Raw genomic sequence first — 18,938 nt, 5'->3', positions numbered from 1 at the left:
TAACAGGGGAGCCCCAACATTCCGTCCCGGGACACCCCAGAGAGTCCTCAGCAACCAACAGCCACCACAAACCATGGTGCTGCCACCAGGGTGGGTGTCTCTGCGTGGCTCCTGGGACCCCACAGGGTCCCGGTTCCTGCATCTCTCTCTGCTCCCCGAAATCTTCTCCCCCCAAGGTAGGCACTGACTCCAACCCCGACCCCTGCAGCCCGGGGATGCTCTTGGCGGCAAGAGCGGAGGTGAGCGCCGGCCATAGCTCCCGTTTCTCTTCCAGGCTCAGCCAACCTGTGCCCACTGCCCGGGCAGGAGCAGTCCTTCCCCGCAGCCTGGGCACCCCCGCTGGTGGGGGGGGGGCACCCCACGCCCCCCAGGCCCCCCCAGCAGGTATGGCACCCCTCTCTGCTCCAGCACCCCGGCACTGTCGGCACCTTCAGCACCCCCGACCATGGGCACCCCAGCGTCCCCATCACTCCCGTGCCTCCTCCCCAGGCAGTTTTTGCACGGGGGTTCAGCAAGCCTGAGCGAGCATTTCTGCCCTCGCCTGGCTGATGTGTGCCCAGTACAGCCCACGGCCAGAGGATTTACCAGATACTTGGTGCCATCTCTCCCCTTTTCACCTCAGAGAAGCCAGTCTCCTCCCCGATTTGTGACCCCGTCCCTTTGGCACAGCAGCTCATCCCGCTGGCAGCACCCCGGCCACGAGCTCCCCACGTGCCTGGCGCAGAGCCGGAGGATGTTGGCGATGGGGGCCAGTTCAGTGGGTGCCCCCACAGGGTGCCCCCTTGCCCAGCACAGCTCCCTCTCACCCACACAGGGCTGCTGATGGCTCCATGCAGCTGCTCTTTGACCCCCGTGTGTTTGGCTACGAGTGGACCAACATGCCACCACCGTCCACCTCCATCCCCGGCTACGGGCACGTCGAGGGGCCGTCTGCTCCCTTCAACATCACCAGCACGGCCACCTCTGCAGGGGCACCCCTGGGCACTGACATCGCCCCATGCAGCGACGTCCCCCCCAGCCCTGCTGCTGACCCCTACAACCAAGGCCCTGGGGTCACAACAGAAGACCTGGTCGTGACCGAAGAGATGCTTCAGCAAGAGGCCCTCAGGCTCTTCGGTCACTCCCTGGATAGGGTGGGGGTCAGCCAGGACAGTCCCAGCAGCAGCCTTATGCCTGAGGACAGTGGAGTCACCAGGGAAGAGGTGGGAGCAACGGCCCCAGGCTCCCCAGTGCTGCCGACCTCCATCCCCATCTACAAGAATGTCCAGGGGCAACCAGAAAACAACATCTTCGGCACGGCCACCCCCATGGGGCCAGCCCCAGTCAGTGACGTCCCCACCAGTCCCGGTGCTGTCCCCACAATGAAGACCTTGGGGACATGGCAAACAACCTCAAACTGAGTGATGAGAACCTGCTCCAAGAGGCCCTGAGCCTCTTTGGTTGGTTGCTGGACTCGGTGGGTATCAGCCAGGATGATCCCAGTGGCAGCCTCACGCCTGGGGACCCCAGTGCAGCCATCCCCCCCTGTGACACCCCCTCGCTTGAGCTGCCAGATGAGCTGCTCAGCCTGGACTTCACCATCCCTGACACCATCGACAGCGTCCTGGGCCCGGAGGACTTTCTGATGGGGCTGGAGGCCCAGGAGCCGTGGGGGGATACGGGGATGGAGCCGCCCCCGTCCCAGGCGGCCGTGCCAGAGAAGCGGGGCTAGAGCACCCTGTCACCGCCACCCAGCAAGCACAGGCTACTCGCAGACAGCCCAGGGGGGCCAGGGGGGACTAGAGAGTGATGTGGGGAGCGGTGCAGTGGGTGACAAGGGTGGGGTATTTGGGGGGTGCGGGAGGAGGGTGGTGTATTGGGGGGGGTATGTTATTGTATTTGGGGGGTGGGGGGTCAAGTGTAGGGTATTTGGGGGGTGGGTGGGGATGTTTGTGTATTTGGGGGGGGGAGGGATCAGGATTAGAGTAGTATTGATAGGACGTTCGTTGTTGTTTGTTTGTCATTAAAATCCGTTTGCTTCAAAACCTCTCTGTGTCTGTGTGGGAGGGGGAGGCAGCGCAGGGGGCACCGCAAAACGGCACCCAAGGGTGCAACAGCCCCGCTGAGCCCCAGATCAGAGCTGGCAAGCCCCAAAGGGCACCCAGCCACCCCCAGGACCGAGTCACCACCAGCAGAGCAGGCAATGGCGGGTGGGGGGGACTCCCCTGGCCCCTTCCCCAGGGCAAGCAGCCCTTTGGCAGGGCAGCCAGGACAGACGCTCCCTGCAGCACTCACGGACACGGCCCCACGCAGAAAGTAGCACGGAGCCCCTGGCACCAGGACAGACACTGGGGGGCCGGGGGGGGCACGAGCACACACCCCAGTCAGGGCCGCAAGGCCTTCGTCCTGAACACGGCCAGCGTCCCCTCCCGGGGGGACAGGGCTCGCTGCAAAGCCCTTCCCAGCCTCGAGACCTTCACGCCCTTCCTTGCCTCCCACCCCGCTCAGCTCCGCAGCCCGGCATCGCCTCACTGCCGCAGCAAAAGAACCCCAAATCACCCCAGAAACGGACAGGGAGGGACCTGCCAGCCAGGCTGGGACCCTCCTCCCTGGCCTGGCTGCACCCTGGGCAGACACAAGAGTGGGTGGAGGGGAAAAATAAGGAGGAAGTCCCTATACCTGCCCCTTTTCTACCTGAGCTCCACAACCTGGGCCCAGCACAGGCCACGGCGCCTGCGGGAAGCGGCCTCAGCTCCCCAGGCTGATAGAGCTGGTCCCTGGCAACTTCAGTGGCCACAAATGGAAAATCGCTGGTCCCACACTCCGGGTGATTTGACTCAGGGGACCGGGCAGCCCATGGCCTATGAGTATTATTACAGACTGAGGCAAAAAAAATTCAATCTCTCACTTTATCTTTATGCCTATCTGTCAGGTGACCATCATCAACAAGTATCACTCGGATGTTTTCTGCAGAGTTCCTCTTGCTACAATCCTACTTAAAAATCCCTTCTTGTGGTCAGACCCATCACTGGCCGCTTCCAACTCTAACTGAGCTTTGGCCTTTCCTGTCTCCTCCCTGCATGTGCGAGCCACAGCTCTGCCGTCTTCCTGCCGAGCCTGACCTTGCTCCCAGAGATGGTGCAATTCCTTTTTCCTCTGCACTCAGCCAGCAGGTCCCTGCTCAGCCAAGCCCCCTTATGACCCGCTCGCTTGATGCCTGACACAGGGCGGTTGCCTGCTCCCGAGCTCCTCAGAGGTGCTTCTTCAACCCTGAGCAGCACTCGCCAACTCCTGAGGCCTCAACTGCAGATTGTCAAGGACTCTGCTAAGTACCTCCCCCAAGAGCACAACGTTTGCTCTCTCAAAATCCACAGGAGCAGCTCTGCTGCCCTTTTCTCCTCCTGCCACTGACCAGCTTCAACTCAACGATTCTGTCATCGCTCTGGCCAAGACAGTCCCCTCCCACCCCACGTCCCACCAGCCCTTCTCCACTCGCACCAAGCCAGTCTTGGAGGGCATCTGTCCTAGTTGGCTCCCCGAGTCTTTGTGACAAGAAGTTCTCTCCCACAGAGCTCAGGACTGTTCCAGCCCTGCTCACCCCGGCAGGATGGGATTTGCAGCGGGTGGTACTGGGGAGTTGACAGCTGCCATAAGGACAAGAGCTTTCTCCTTGTCCAAGAGCTGATCCAGAGATTTCTCCTCATTGCCTACAGAATAACAGTTCATCAGTGCTTTGCCAGAGCCCATTCAGGACCCTGCTGCCCTCCAAGGAGCCCTAGGGCTCTCCCTGGGCCTAGCTACCCTTCTGGGGCACACTGAAAGAGAGTGTATTTAGGAGGAAATGTCTTACAATGAAGGTGATGAGACTCTGGAACAGGTTGCCCAGAGAACTTGTGGAACCCCATCATTAGAAGCATTCAAAGTCAGCTTGGATGAGGCTTTGAACACCATTTAGTGAAAGATGTCCCTTCCCATTACAGAGGGTTGGAATTAAGTGATTGTTACAAGGTCTTCTCCAACCCAAACCATTCCATAAGTCATGAAAAACCCCAGGAATGCCCCAGTGGTAGTCCTCGAGCTCCCTCACATCACCCAGCAAACAGCACACCCACCCCACACAACATCAGACTCCAAAGCTATCTGCAAAGACTTTTATTCGCTTCAAAGGATTAAAAAGTGGCCAAAACCCCCAGCACAGGACTACTGTGGGCCCTTGGCTGTGCCACAAACAAGGCACCCAAGTTTCAGTAAACAAACAACTTCCCAGAAGGACAGCACACATCAGAAGTGCTACACCCCCAGCCCTCATGGCTTTCCCGCACCTCAAGGGGTTCAGACACCCCTCAATGGGGCACAGGTAGTGGCCCAGGGCCAGATGTGGGCTCAGAGGTGGACAAGGAAGGCAAGGTCAAGGCCATCGGGGATGCAAAGCTCATCCAGGTGCAGGGGGGAGGCACTGAAGGGCAGGTGCACAGGGAAGAGGTGGCTGGTGTCCACCAGGAGCTGGCTGGATCCCCCTCCATACTGGTCCTGCAGCTGCCTCTGTGGGGACACAGTGCTCACATCCAGGGCTGCCCCAGTCAGGACAGCCCCCCCCAGCACCAGAGCCCAGGTCCCACTTACCTCAACACTGCTGATGAAGCTGGGGCTGACACGCTCCTCCAGCCCGGCAGCCGGGGTATAAGCCCGGAGGATCTTCACAACCTGGAGGAGACGGTAGTGACCGTGAACAGGGAAGGGCACATCCAGACACTTGTGGGTATGGCGTGGACCCCACCCCAGTGCCACCACATCCCCGGTGCACCCAGGGAGGCCAAGCAGCCCCAGGACAGGATGAGTGCCCAGCAGGCAGCGAGCCCCAACCCCCCCAGTACCTGCTGCGGTGAGAGTGCTGTGCACAGGCTGCAGAGAGCTCCAGCATCCTCCTCTGTCACCTTCTTCACCTGCAGCAGCTGGGCAGCCTGGACCAGGGGCTCCAGCACCTCCCAGGTCCCGCTCTGGTGCAGCCCCTCTGCCCGCAGCCACTGCTCCAGCTGACTGATGTTGTACCTGCCAGGGAGCCACGGTCAGGGGGAGGCACGGGCCATGCCCCATCTCCCCTAGATACAGCTGCACGGGGACTGACCTGAGCTGGATGCCGCGGCTCCAGCAGCACGTGTCCTTTCTCAGCAGCAGGTAGTTGAGGGTGGTGCCAGTGACCAGGAAGAGGAGCTGGCGCAGGGCCTGGTGCCCCACACTGGGGGCCAGCCCGTGGTGGTCCAGGGCTGCACGGAAGGAGCCCAGCTGCTGCAGCAGCTCCGGCAGGGTGTGGGCAGGGGCTGTCGAGGACCGGCGGTGGCCAGGAGGGCAAGAGGAAGACAAGCCCTGTATGGGCTCACTCTCCAGCATCGCAGCAACTGAAGGATAGAAAAGGCTCATCATAAGGCAGACACCCTGCATGGTGCCTCAAGCAGCTCCTTGTCTCTCTGTCCCAGCTGGGGACACAGGGGCCAACAACACCTCCAGAATAGCTGGCCCAGGCTAGCCCAGGGGCTGGCCCTGCTCCATGAGGCTGCAGAGTAGGGCATGGAGGAACAGAGCTCCCCGTGGATGCAGCCCAAGGACCCCAGGATGCTGAGGCCACTTTGGGAGACCAAGCCAGAATGCTCGAGGAGCAGATGGTCCCCCATAGAAGGGGGCCCCCAGTTCAGAGCCTACCTTCCCCCTCTGGGTACTGCCTCTAACAGAGCAGGCAGCTCACCCAGCTGAGCACAGCGCTCCCTCCCTCCATCCCTGTCCCACGAGTGCCCTGCAAGCCCAGGCCATACCAATCATGGGTTTGAGGCACTTCTCAGCGGTGCGGATGAGCTGCTGGTAGAGCTGGACAGCCAGGGCACCCAGGTTGCGGCAGGAGCTCTGGGGGTCCACATTCTGCAGGCGATGCTCGTTCTGCCGTGCCGTGTTCCCCTGCCAGTAATTCTGCGGGCACAGGCTGGGTGAGAGCCAGCAGTACCCGGGGACACAGCTGGGTCCCCAAGCAAGCGCGGAGCCGCATCAGCCCCGCGCATCCCTACTTACCTAGGATGTGGCAAAGAGGGTGCAGCCCCAGGTGGGGGCAAACCCTGTCCCCCCTCAGCTCCCATCCCTTCCCAGGGAGGTGGCAGGCCCCCTACAGCACAGCCCTACCTCATCCTGGCTGTACTGGCGCAGGCAGTTCAGGAGCCGGCAGGTGTTGGCGAGCCAGAGGGCCACCGTGTTAAAGTCATCGCTGTGCTTCTGCGGGAGGGAACAGAGAGCACCGGGGTCAGGAGGGCTCTGGCAGTTCCAGCAGCAAGCCCTCACATCCCACAGTAGCCCCATCAGCCACACAGAGATAGCTGCAGCCTAGTTAGGGCTGGGAGGGGTAAAGAGCTGCCAGACCCTCATGCAGGAGCTCTGCAGCACCCAGGGACACCCCTCACCCCAGGAGATGCTCAGCCTGGACACTGCAGTCAGGCACTGTTCCCTGCTGCCACCCCCACCTTGGCCAGGGAAGCTTCTGCTCCTCAGTCCAACCCACACCCCTCAAGCCCAGCACCTTCATGACCCTTTTGATGGCATCAATGGCTGCATCCAGGAGGGAGCGGGCCCGTGGCTCGTCACAGCAGTGGTCCGCATGCCGGAAGCACAGGAAGAGGATGTAGGCTGGCAGCTCTGGGAGCGCCCCAAGGCAGCTCTGTGGTTTGTAGTCTGCAGGGGAAAGCAGGACAGTTGGGATCCAGGCAGCTATGGAAAGCTGGTCCCGACCCAGGCAAGATGCTGCCCCAGCAACACCCAAAGGATGAGCTCACACAGAGGTGTGCAAGAAACTCAAGCAGGGACCAAGCTGGTGTAAGGAGTCCCCATCTCTCCAAACCCTACCTGTGATGACAGCCTTGATAATGCGCCCTTCATCCTCCATCCTCCATGCTAGCATGGCCTGGGACCGCCCAGCCAGGGACGGGACCATGGTGGAGCGGGACAGGACCACAGCGGACACTGCCGACTCCTGCGCTGGCCCGGTCACCCCTCTCTTCACTGGGGGAGAGGAGCACAGGTCACATCCTGCTGTGTCCTGGACTGTGGGACCCACAGGAGGTCCCTTCAGCTCAGTCCAAGCAGATGCTCCCCACCATTTCTGGTTTGGGGCAGGGGGGTCAGGGAACTCTGCTCCCTATATTGAGGCTGGGTGATGCTCCAGGCTCCAAGCAGGCTGGTGACCCTCCAGCCAGCCCCCTGCCTCCCTCCCATGCAGGCACTTGCCTGTGAGCTCCTGGATCTGCTTTGCATAGGCTCTCAGCTGCTTCTGGAGCTTCAGTGTGGTCCTCTCCTGCTTCTCCAGCTTTTGGGCCAGCTCCTGGGCAGGGACAGCCCCAGTCAGGGTCAGCCAGCCTCCCTCAGCTGGACACCCCCACCAGCACCCACCAAGTGAAGCAGAGCTAGGGGATGCAGCAGGGTCCCCCACATTGCTCCTGAAGGAGCTGCTACAGCTCACCCAGGGCAATGGGGTGGAAGCCAGCCCCAAGCCCAGTCCCTTACCCAGTTCTCCTCCTTGAGCCGCAGAACATGGTGCTGCAGCCCCTCCTGCCCCTGCTGCTGCTGCAGGTCCTTGATGAGGGCTGCCTGCTGCTGGCTCAGCTGCTTGAGTGAGGAAATGTTGAGGTGCAGCCCTTCTACCTCCTCCTCATGCTGCTGCTTCTCCTCCCGCAGCTGACTTGCCAGCAGCCTGAAGACATGCACCAGGGGAAACTGAGGCACCAACCTCCTTCAGCTGCCACACCCCAGCCCCTGGGGAGGCAGCTGAGGGGGTCTCTCTCCCCTGAAGTATCAGAGCTGGGAACTCTCCACCTGCCCAGACACCCTGGGGGCAGCCCACAGCCTAGGAGTATTATTACAGACTGAGGCAAAAAAAAATTCAATCCCTCACTTTGCCTTTATGCCTATCTCTCAGGTGACCATCCTGACAAGTATCACTCCGATGTTTTCTTCAGAGCTCCTCTTGCTACAATCCTACTTAAAAATCCCTTCTTGTGGTCAGACCCATCACTGGCCGCTTCCAACTCTAACTGAGCTTTGGCCTTTCCTGTCTCCCCCCTGCGTGTGCGAGCCACAGCTCTGCCGTCTTCCTGCCGAGCCTGACCTTGCTCCCAGAGATGGTGCAATTCCTTTTTCCTCTGCACTCAGCCAGCAGGTCCCTGCTCAGCCAAGTCCCTTTCTGCCCCGCTCGCTTGATGCCTGACACGGGGCAGTTGCCTGCTCCCGACCTCCTCAGAGGTGCTTCTTCAACCCTGAGCAGCACTCGCCGACTCCTGAGGCCTCAACTGCAGATTGCCAGGGACTCTGCTAAGTACCTGCTCCAGCCCCCCAGGAGAACACAGCTGGAGAGAAGGGCAGGAGACCCAGGGCTGCCCCACACCCAGCCGGGCAGCAAGGGGCAGGCTGTCCTTGCTCTCCCAGCCCAGCTGGGGCTACGGTGCCCATAGAGGGTGAGGAGGTGGCTGCTTCAAAGAGGATTTGCAGCAGCCCAGCACCACAGCCCAGCTGTGGCTGGCTCAAACTCCAGGGAAAGCCCCCCCAGCAGTGTGGCTCCAGCAACCCACTGTGGGGAAACCAGCCCCAGCTGGGGACCACCTCCCTGGGGCCGCACTCACCTATTGGCAACCTGCACCGCATCATACGCGTGCTTCATGTCATCATCCGCTGCCACCTTCTCCGGGCTCCTGCCCAGCCCCAGCATCTCGGTTATGTTCTGCAGGGAGAGGAAAGCATGGCGAGGCCAGTCCCACCGGCCTGGACCCAGCCCCTTGCTCACAGCAGTGGGGCAGGGGCTCACCCTGCGCTTGAGGAAGTCCAACGGTTTCCTCTCCTCCGGCTCTGCCGGGCCCTTGGATCTCCGCAGCTCCTCCCTGGTCCGGGCCAGCTCCTCGTTGACAGCATTGAGCTGCCCCAGGAGGAGGAGGTACGCCTTCTCGAAGGGATCCTGGCCTACGCTGCCATTCAGCAGCGCCTCACTGCTGGGCTGTGGCCCCTCTGGCACCGGCTGCCCACGTTCCTCCAGCCCCTGGGTGCAGAGACAGGGCTTGGCACAGCAGCCACAATCCTGCAGGAAACCCTCCCCGATGGGGACAGCTCCCAGCCAGGAGCCCCAGGGCACTGCTGTCCCCAGAGCCAGGGGAAGGGACGGTCCACTTATCACCCCCACCCCACTGTCCCCACCAGTGTCACCACTAACCTCAGCCTGCTGGTCGGAGCCATCTCGTGAGGGAGCTGTGGACATGGAGGACAAGTAGCTGCTCTCGGAGCCCAAGAAGCTCTCTGACGAAGGGGACCGTCTCAAGGCGCTTTGCTGAGTGGGGAAGAGAAGGACAAGGTTGTTCTCCTGCACCCCAAGCACCTGCTGGCGCATCAGCTGGGGCAGAGCAGCCTCAGGACAATACCTTGGCTCAGGGATCCCCCAGCACATGAGCTGGGGAGCCCATTCTCCAGCAGGAGGTGCTCTGGACCAGCCAGTGCTGCCTATTCCCCACAGGGAGCCGAAGGAGGGGTTGCCCTGAGCCTCCTTGTGTCCCTGCCAGCCCCTCACCCTGTGGAAGGCCACCTCATCCCGCAGGTTCTCGTAGCCCTGCTCCAGGCGGGCGTACTCCTGCACCAGACTCTGGTAGCGTGCCCGCTCCTCCTCCAGCTCCCGCAGCAGCTCTTGGCTGTCCCGCGCTGCACGCTGGTGCTGTTCTGCGGGGACAGACACAGCAGGGAGTGGGGACAGGCAGAGCCAGGACCCCTCTACGAGGGGACACGCAGGAACAAGCCTGCAGGACCAGTCCCATATCCAGGGGAATGGGATGAGGGTATCAGAGGACCCCTTTTACCTTCCAGATCCTGCGACTGCTCCAACATGCGCTGGATCAGGGTATCCCTCTCCTCTGCCAGCTGCAGCTTCATGGCTTCCACCTCTGCCAAGCGCTGCGGGAAAGCAGAAGAGCAGGTACAGCCCGAGCCCTGCCCAGGGCCAGCCCTGGCTGCCAGGTCTCCTCCAGCGACCAGACAAGAAGCACAGCACGCTGCCAGGTCCCTGGCGAGCCCCGTGGAGCCCCAGCAGAGCAAGAGCATCCCCTGGACAGACAGACCTGCCTGAGCTCCTCGACCTCCTGGCCCAGACAGCTCTTCACACTGTTCCTCTCCAGCTCAGCCAGCCGCTCCTGCAGCTGATGGACCTGGCTGTCCCGGGCCACCTCCTCCCGCAGCCGCTGCACCTCGGCCTGCAGGCGCTGCAGCTCCTCAGCATGGGCAGTGTTCAGCCCCGAGAGCTGCTCTGCCAGCCGCTGCTTCTCCTGGGCCTTGAGACAGTGGGCAGAGCACGTCAGGCAGTGGGTCGGGAACAATCCCCACGTGCCTCCCATCAATGAGAGCCCATGCATAATCAGGCTGCCCTTCTGCAATGAACCTGGATACCCCAGTTCCCACCCACCTGTTTGGAGCCCTGAGCCTCTGGTATCACCTCAAACAGAGCTCAGGACTGGGAGAGCTCTCCATGACATGTCATCCCACATGAGCTTTGCCATGGCTTTACAGCCCATTACCCACCTCCCAGCCAGCCCCAACAGCAGAATTTTCCAGCCCTGCATCCCCCCAACCCCCAGAGACAGGATCACACCATGGGAGCCCCCCCACCCCCTCCACAGACACCCCCAGACAGGGAGTGGTGACTGCCAAAGCAGAGACACCCAGATAGCAGTGGTAGATGCTGTCGGTGGGAGAACACGTCGTGCCACAACTGTTCCCAGCACCTGACACTGTGCTGCAGGGCTGCACCCAACCAAGCACCCAGGAGGGTGCCCAGCCCATCCCCATGGCCACCAGCCCCACATCCATGGGGAGTGGTGAAAACCCAGATGCACAACTCCTGCCTGGGGACATGTGTCAGGCAGGGTCAGCGCCCACCCCAGGGCTGGGAAAGGACTGAAGACAAGGACAGGTGTAGTTTTGGCTACACAGGCACTGGTAAGAAGTAGCCAGCCAAAATCAGCTGCCCCCATGCCCTGAGCCCCACAAAGGGCTGAAGCCAGCACCCACCTGCTCGTCCAGCCTGCACTGCAGCTGTATCACCTTGATCTCCATGCCCTTGTGCAGCTGCTTGTAGTGCTCGACCGAGCGCGCCTCAATCCGCCGCCGCCGCAGCTCCTGGCGCGCCCGCGCCCGGCGGTAGCAGCACTGCAGGTAGATGACGGCCCCACGCAGGCGGGTGTAGTGGGTCCGGGCCAGCCAGCCCCTGACAGCAGCCTGGATCACCACAGCTTTCTGGTGCCACACCATCTGTGGAGGGAGAGATGGAGCAGTGGCTCTGGCAGCAGCACAGCCCCCCCAGGGGCGATGGGGACACCCGCTGCCCTGCCAGGCTCCTACCTGTTGGTAAAGACGCCGGGCAAACATGCCCCGGGCAAAGGCTTGGATGGTGATGACAGCCTGGCGTGTGCGGAGGTAGGAGCGCTGGGCCAGAACCATCCTCAGGGTCTTCTGCAGTGTCACAGCAGCCCTGGTCCTTCGCAGCATCCTGGTGAATCTGCAGGCAGGACAGAGCGCTGGGCAGGGGGTGGGCAAAGCCTGCAGCCCAGAGCCAGGACAGCTGCCAGCTCAGCAAGGCTGAGCTCTGTCTCAGCTCCCTGCAGCTCCCTCCCAGGCCTGTCCCCCGCTCACCTCCGGGCCAGCATGCCCCGGGCATGGCACTGCAGGCAGACTGCTGCAGCACGGGCCCGTCCAAAGCTCCTCCGTGCCAGCCAGCCCCGCAGGTGCGTCTGCAGCAGGGTGCAGGCCGCCCTCAGCCGCTGGTACCGCAGCTCCTCCAGGTAAGCCACTTGGCCAGCCCGGAAAAACACCTTGTTCTTCCCACACTGGTACTTGCTGGGGTCCTGTGTGCAAGGCTGGAGTCAGTCCCAGGGACAAAACATACCCCAGCCAGACTCCCCCAGAGGTGATGCTCCTCATGCCTCTGATCTCCCCATCCAACCTCTCATCTCCCATCTCCCCCACTTCTGTACCACACTGGGCACCCACACATGGGGAGAAGCATCTGCAAGGGATACTCTGGTACCACAGCTGCACCCCCCAAGCAGGACCCTTACTTGGAGCAGTCTCTCAAGTGCAAGGCTGCAGATCTGCTTCTCGTCAGTGCCCATCAGCTCCTCTCTGCTCACCAGAGCCCTGTACCTCTCTAAGAACTCCTGGTACGTCCACCTGTGGGAGACAGAGCAGGGTCAGAGGTGCTGTGGCTGGAGAGGGAGTTGGGGAGCACCCAGGGTGCTGCTGAAGCAGGGGGGTACCTGGAGGGGTAGCCTGAGGCACTGATCCGGATGGTTTCCAGCACCCCACAGGCTCGGAGCTGCTCCACTGCTCGCCTGGAGTCAAACCTGGGGCAAAGAGGGGCTGATCTAGAATGGGTCCCAGCCAGCTTGGCACTCCTCAAGCTGTGCAGGGCAAGAGGGACACAGACCGAAGGGACAGCACTGCCCCACAGTGTCCCCAGCCCCATCCCCTCCAGCCTCCCTGGCCAGGCACTCACACAAAGGGCTGCTTGCCATCGTTGGGTTTGATGCAGCGGATGTAGTGCGCTGTGGTGCTGCCCAGCATCTCCATCAGCCGGTTCAGGGAGGCTTTGAACTGCAGAGGACAAGGCAAGTGTGGTCAGGGCCAGCAGGAACATCCTGGGGCTTGTGGGGTTCCCTGGGCCAGGACACACGCAGGTCCTGGTTGTCCAGGGCCAGCACACATTTCCCCCACCCACCGCATACCTGGCTGGAGATGGACTTCTTGCTCTTTTGGCTACTGGGCAGTGATCTGCGGCTGGGGCGACCAGCCATCCCGGGCCCGCTGGACCTGCGGGACTGCAGGGACGTAGGGCCATCCCCTTCCTCCAGGAAGAGCTCAGCGAGCAGGGCACACTGCACAGAGCAGAGCTGAGAGCCAGGCAGACCTTGCAGCGAGCACCACCCAACACCCAGAGAGCCATCACCACCCAGGGGAGACACAGCCACAAAAGACCACGGGCTCCGCAGAGGCCAGCCCAGTGCACAGTCCTCTGCCCTGCTGCAGCCCAGATGGGCCAGGTCCAGCTGTGCCCCTGCCTGCTGCTTCTCCCAGGAAAAACCAAGTGCAAGCCACAGTGCTCAAGAGCCCTCCAAGATGTCCCTTACCTTCTGCCAGAGCCACGCAGGATGGAAGGGAGAAGTGACAGTGTTACAGACCTGGAAGCAGTAGGACACTCCAGCCCTCCCAGCAGGGAGAGGGCCAAGGTCTCCCCCAAGACGGGAAAGCCCAAAGCAGGGGAATGTGGTGGGGAGCACCCACATGTCTGGGCACCCTGACCACAGCCAGCACTGCAGAGGCTGTGCCAGCAGGCAGACAGGGTTTTACCCTGCATGGCTTATACCTCCTACACCATGAGTCCTTCCCAGCCCCGGGGCCACAAGCCAGCCAGGCTCTGCCCTACACAGCCCCTGCTCAGGGTAGCCCTCACCTTGCTGGCTCGCAGCAGCCCCACCAGCTCCTTCGGGACAGCATCCCTGTTCTTCTCCACAAACCCACTGCACTGGTATTCCACCTGGCAGGAGACACGGCAGCATTAACCTGCAGATTCCTAAACTGGTTTGGTGCAGGGCTCTGCCTGGACAGAGTCCAAGGTTTTTGGAAGAAATCCTTGCAGGCATCTGAGCAGTGGCCACACTGCCCAGTTCCTGCCCTGCTGCAAGGCTACTGATGGGAACCATCACAGCCAGAGTTTCCATATTTTTACCCTCAGTTAAAGAGTTACAGCCCAGCACTTAACAGCAGCAGAGCCAGCAGGATCCACTTCCCAGTCTGGGAGGTGCAGACAGCTGCCACAGACACCCGGGACAGTGGGACGCCACAGGAGCTGCCACCAGCAGCTCTAGACAGGGCAGGCCGGGTGCCTGCTGGTGCGAAGCCACTGCCGAGCCCTCCCTGCCCAGGGCTGTGTTGCCACAGCTTTCCCTACCTTGCCAGCAAAGTGGCAGACAACAAAAGCATCTGTTGGCCTCTTGGGCTTCTGGAAGTGGGAGCTGCTGAGATGGGTCTGGTAAAGTTTCTGGGCCCAGCTTGAATCACTGCCTTGGGGCATCTGAAAGGCAAATGGGTCAGAAGGGGTGGGGAGGGGGGGGCATTGCACCTCTGGGTAGCCACTGCAGCCTGCTCCCAGCACCCTTTTCCCACCTTGCACTCCTCATTCAGCAGGTCCAGGATGCCAAGCCGGCCCTCGATGAGCTCAATGCAGGGCTGGTTGTCACAGAAGTCAACAAAGACCCAAGGGATCTCCTCGGTCACATACTCCTCCTGCTCCAGCTTGAAGACATGCTGGAGGGCAAGGAGAGCAGAGCAGGACTGAGCCAGGAGGGGACAAAGGTGGCCAGCCACCAAGCAGACTGCAGGCAGTGGCTTGGTTTCCATAAGACACCTGAGCAGCCCTTCTCTTGGAGCAGGAGCACTCTGGGAGAAAGGAGGGGACCATATCCAGCTCCAGCAGACTCTTAGAGCCCCATGTTTGCAGGGACTGAAGCACCAGCCACATTCAAGGCAGAAAACACCAAAAGCAACAGTGCAGCAGGGATGAACAGGCCCCACCCTCCCTAGCTCCCAGCAAGGAGACACATCTGGGTGGTACCCACCAGGTTGAAGAGCTGCTGTAGCTTCTCATTGGCATAATTGATGCAGAACTGCTCAAAGCTGTTATGCTCAAACATCTCAAACCTGTGGGCAGCAGAGACCTGCCTGAGGCAGCTGCCAGGCAGAGCCACCCCAGCCAGCCACAGGCACCCAACTGCAGGGACAGGTACTGTCCCATGTCCCAGCTGGAGCAGTTGGTGGCTGCAGACCCACAGTTGATGCAGGAGCAGGACCATGCTCTTCCAGGCAGCCCAGGAGAGGGGAGCTGCTTACCCATAAATGTCCAGGATGCCAATGGAGGTATGGTGGCCCTCCAGGGATCGCAGGGCATGGTTGACCCTGGTCACCATCCATCTGAAGACTTGCCCATACATATGTTTGGCCAGGGCATCCCGGGAGTCAAGCGCTTGTTGCCTGGAGAGGGGCTTCAGGTAGGTCTCACCAGCAGTGACCAGCTTGCGGTGGCAGAGCCAGCGCATCACCTGCGAGGCCTCAATGCCCAGCAGTGTGCAGAACAGCCCTAGGGCCTCATCAGCAGCCTGCAAAGGGACAGACACCGCAGTATTGCCGAGATGTGGCTCCTGCAGCCAGCACAGCTCCGAGGCCAGTTCGGGATGCAGCGCGCAGGCAGCTCTCGCCCACCTCCACAAAGCAGCCATCCCCACGGCGGTCCCTCCCTCTGACCACAATGTTGCCCAGGTGCAGGATGGCCACCAGGATGCTGAACAGCTCCAGCTGCTCGGCCTCAGGGACACCTGCGGGCACAGCACAGACATGAGGGGCTCCCCCTGCTCCCCCTACCCCACGCTGGTCTGAGCCCCCTGCATCACTCAAACCAGAGGGACAGGAGTGGCCAGAAGACAGCCGGGCTCCCCAGCACTGGGATGTCTGACACCAGCATCAGGGTGAGGGTAGCGGGACAACCAGCCCCGGGGACCAGCCCTGCCCACCCAGTACCCAGGAGTGAGAAGGCATGCCGCGTGCTGTCCAAGTCGGTGGCATCGCTGGTGCTCTGGGCAGCGGCGCACTGGCCCTGGCAGGTGTAGTGGAAGGACTCTGCCCCACCTGTGGACGAGATGTGTCAGGCTGTGAAGCAGCACAACGCACCCCACAGGGCTGCCAACCACCCTTATCCCACCCCCGGGTGCCCAGCAGCAGCAGAGCCTCCTCCAGCACCCAGGCGGGGAGCTCAGAAGGGGCTGGCACTGCCCAGTGTAGGGTGGGCTGGCAGCAAGCTGTGCCGTGGGGCTTGCGGGGGCACTCACGGAGACCCAGGCCCTGGAGCTCAGGCAGGGTGGCCGAGGCACAGAGCTGGTAGAAGATGTGGTAGTTCCTCTCCTTTTTTGCCTGTGGATGAGAAAGAAAAGTATCACTGAGAAGCCATGACACTTTGGACCACCCTGCTCCCCTGCAGCAGTGCTGCAGCCCCAGATGTGGGGACAAGGGACACCTTCCCCTCTGCCAGCTCAACTCAGCAGGGCTGGGGCTGCTTCCCCAGGAGATGCCCAGGAGGAGCACCCTCCCGCTCCAAGGACTGGGGCTCCCACTCAGTCCTGTCCCCATGGCACCCCAGAGACCACCTGGAAGGTGACACGGGACTTCTCCAGCAGGTAGGTTTTGATGGTGGCCCCTGTGACATGTGCTTGGCTGAAGCCGATCTCGATGTACTTCCCAAAGCGGCTACTGTTGTCATTCCTGGTTGTCTTTGCATTCCCAAAGGCCTGGTGGGGAAGGAGGGCAGGAGGTTTTAGTTGACCCCAGATCTCCAGGTGCTCTGGAGAAGTTCAGTCCCTGCCACCCATTTTACGGGGTGGGGAACAACACACAGACACGGCATCACATCAGGGATACAGGCCCTGAGGAGCATGGGGAGAGCCTGCAGGGACACCCCAGCTATCCCCACACAGAGCCTGGGGACACAGAGGGACTCACTTCCATGATGGGGCTGGAGGCCAGCACCTTCTCCTCCATGCTGGAGTCGCACTGGCAGCCCCCAACAGCTGTGAAGTATCTCATGGCATACTTGGCCGACGCGGTCTTCCCTGAGCCCGACTCACCACTGATGACAAGGGACTGGTTCTTCCCAAACCTGCCAGAGAGGGACATGAGCTGGGGACAGCCCATGACCCAGCGGGACCACTCTTCCCACATGCCACAGTCCAGAGGGGCTTCAGCCCTTCCCCACTGCAGCCCCAGGGATGCTCCCACGTGGTGCTCTCACCTCACCATCTGCTTGTACGCCTCCTCCGCCAAAGCAAAGATGTGGGGATCCATGTCCCCCATCTCACGGCCGCTGTAGGCGTAAATCACCTCCTCCTCATAGATGGGCAGCGGCTTGTAGGGGTTGATGGCGACAAGGATGATACCTGGAGGAAGAGGGCTGTGTAAAGGGCAGGAAGACCACCTGTCCCAGGGAGCCACGGGGAAGGGACAGGGGATGGGGAGGCAGAGGGGACGCGTGGGGCTCACCGCAGTAGGTGTAGATGGCGTTGGCCTCCAGGAAGCGCCGGCGCAGCGAGTGCAGCACAGCCGGCTCGTGCAGGTAGCTCAGGGCCACCAGGTCATCGGCGCCTGAGAGGCAGTCGGGGTTGCAGAGAGGCGGCAGCTGGAACTCGATGGGGTAGGCCAGTGCCTGTGGGGATGGAGATGGAGCAGGACAAGTGCTGAGCAGGGTCAGCTGGCCCCACAAAGGCAGGATGGGTCTGCGGGGAGCAGCACAGCAAGAAGGATGCCATCTGCGGGCCATGCTTGAGCTGTTAGTCACCAGGAATCACAGCCCAGCCAGCACGGCTAGCTGAGCTGGAGGCCTTTTGGGAAATTAGGCAGGAGTAGGCAGTGAGGACCAGCTCACTGGGCAGTCAGGGAACACAGGGAGCCAGACACAGCCACAGCGATCTGGACTCCCACTCAGACACAAGACAGGACATATCCAGGCAATGTTTGAGCCTCTTTGCACCCTGCTGACGAGCCCAGGCTGATCTGGGGGTGCAGAGGTGAACTATGTCCCATCTGGGGATGCCCAGCCACATGGCAAGCACAGGAGGGACCTGTTGGGCTGCACAGTTCCAGCCTTACCGAGCCATCTTCCAGGCGGAGATGGAGAATGGCATCTCCTTCCTTGTAGCTTCTGGTTATTTCTGCCACCCTCCAGACTTCAACGCTGTCAGGGATCCACACCCGGGCACCCTGCAGGGACACAGAAGGGAAGGGACCCCTGCAGAGAGCCATGACCAAGAGACAGGGAAAGCATCTGGCCACCAGCCTCCAAACCAAACATCAAAGCGCTCCCCACTTAGGAGAGTCATCCCGGTGCTCAGCATTGCCATGGGACCCAGCACCCTGCTAGGGACCCCACGGCCCCTTGGCTCCTGCAGGCAGGGGTCCTACCCAGCTGCTCTCCAGACACGTGGGAAGGTGCCTTTGCTGGAACCTCGCTTCTCCCCAGCTCTGCTGCCCACCCCAGGAAGGTCAGCACCTCTCCTGCCCTCGGCATGGGGAGCTGCCTCCGCCCCACCCAAGGATGCGATCACTCCTGCTGCTGCAGGGAAGGTTTCTGGAAACACTGAAGATGCCAAGCACGGGCCTTTCCAAACACCCGGCGTGCTGGGGATGAGCACCATGGCTCGGCCGGGCAGAGATACCAGGCTTGAAACAGATGGGTGCAGTACAGATCCCTTGCTAACAACTGAACAGATCCAGACACCATCACCAGCTCTGCAGACCCAGCAGTGTCAGTGATAAGAAAAGTCACCCCACGCCCTTTTCACCCCCCAGATTTGAAGCTCCCTGGGGCCAGCCACAGGGTAACTTTGTGCCAGGGACCAGCCAGCCCCCATGGGACCGGTGTTCCCTGCCTCTGGCCCCTGCCAGCCTCGGTTTCCCTCTGCAGACAGTGGGTGCTGATGAAGTGGGAGTTCTGCAGCCTGGTGAGCCCTGACTTCCCTCTGCACCCAGAGCATTAACACCTCCCTCACTCCTGGAAAAAGCCTCTTTGGAGCCACCCTGCAGGGAGCAGGAGCCCACGCTCAGCACAAGTGAAGCAGCACAACACCGGGGTAGAGAGGTAAAAACTAGGCCAAAACCCCTCCAAACCCTGCTGCAGGCACCCTCTCAACTGACAAGAGGGCGAGTACCCTGCCCAACCCGGCACAGGGTGACCCACGCTCCCAGGCCAGGGAACTGCAGCTCCTGCTGGCCCCCCGCTCCTGGTGCGGGTGCCCGCAGCCCCGCGCTGTGCTGAGCTGTCAGACACCGTCTCGGCAGCTTCTGCCAGACTGTGGGGAGCAGGGGCT

At 61.6% G+C, this 18,938-nt stretch overlaps 1 protein-coding gene across 1 annotated transcript; it reads right to left on the bottom strand.

Annotated features, from left to right (window-relative positions):
* Positions 1 to 4,362: 4,362 nt before the first annotated feature.
* LOC141916360 (unconventional myosin-Vb-like) lies at positions 4,363 to 18,266 on the bottom strand. The gene is made up of 35 exons (XM_074808741.1): positions 18,105 to 18,266; positions 17,722 to 17,832; positions 17,116 to 17,278; positions 16,868 to 17,012; positions 16,579 to 16,735; positions 16,227 to 16,367; positions 15,912 to 15,993; positions 15,604 to 15,711; positions 15,289 to 15,401; positions 14,920 to 15,185; positions 14,649 to 14,730; positions 14,197 to 14,337; positions 13,982 to 14,104; positions 13,484 to 13,567; positions 12,759 to 12,908; positions 12,530 to 12,627; positions 12,291 to 12,377; positions 12,093 to 12,204; positions 11,668 to 11,879; positions 11,377 to 11,533; positions 11,047 to 11,286; positions 10,101 to 10,310; positions 9,843 to 9,936; positions 9,560 to 9,705; positions 8,628 to 9,322; positions 7,516 to 7,702; positions 7,240 to 7,333; positions 6,859 to 7,056; positions 6,536 to 6,756; positions 6,145 to 6,234; positions 5,787 to 5,937; positions 5,105 to 5,375; positions 4,854 to 5,028; positions 4,603 to 4,683; positions 4,363 to 4,521 (listed from the first exon to the last, which is right to left on the bottom strand). The coding sequence occupies exons 1-35, from the start codon at positions 18,264 to 18,266 to the stop codon at positions 4,363 to 4,365; spliced, it is 5,706 nt and encodes a 1,901-aa protein (XP_074664842.1).
* Between the last annotated feature and the right edge of the window lie 672 nt (positions 18,267 to 18,938).

Source organism: Strix aluco, chromosome 29 (genome assembly GCF_031877795.1).
Source record: "Strix aluco isolate bStrAlu1 chromosome 29, bStrAlu1.hap1, whole genome shotgun sequence".
In the NCBI taxonomy this organism is placed as follows: domain Eukaryota; kingdom Metazoa; phylum Chordata; class Aves; order Strigiformes; family Strigidae; genus Strix; species Strix aluco.
Note: the sequence above shows the minus strand (reverse complement) of the source record. Positions and strands in the feature narration are given on the sequence as shown.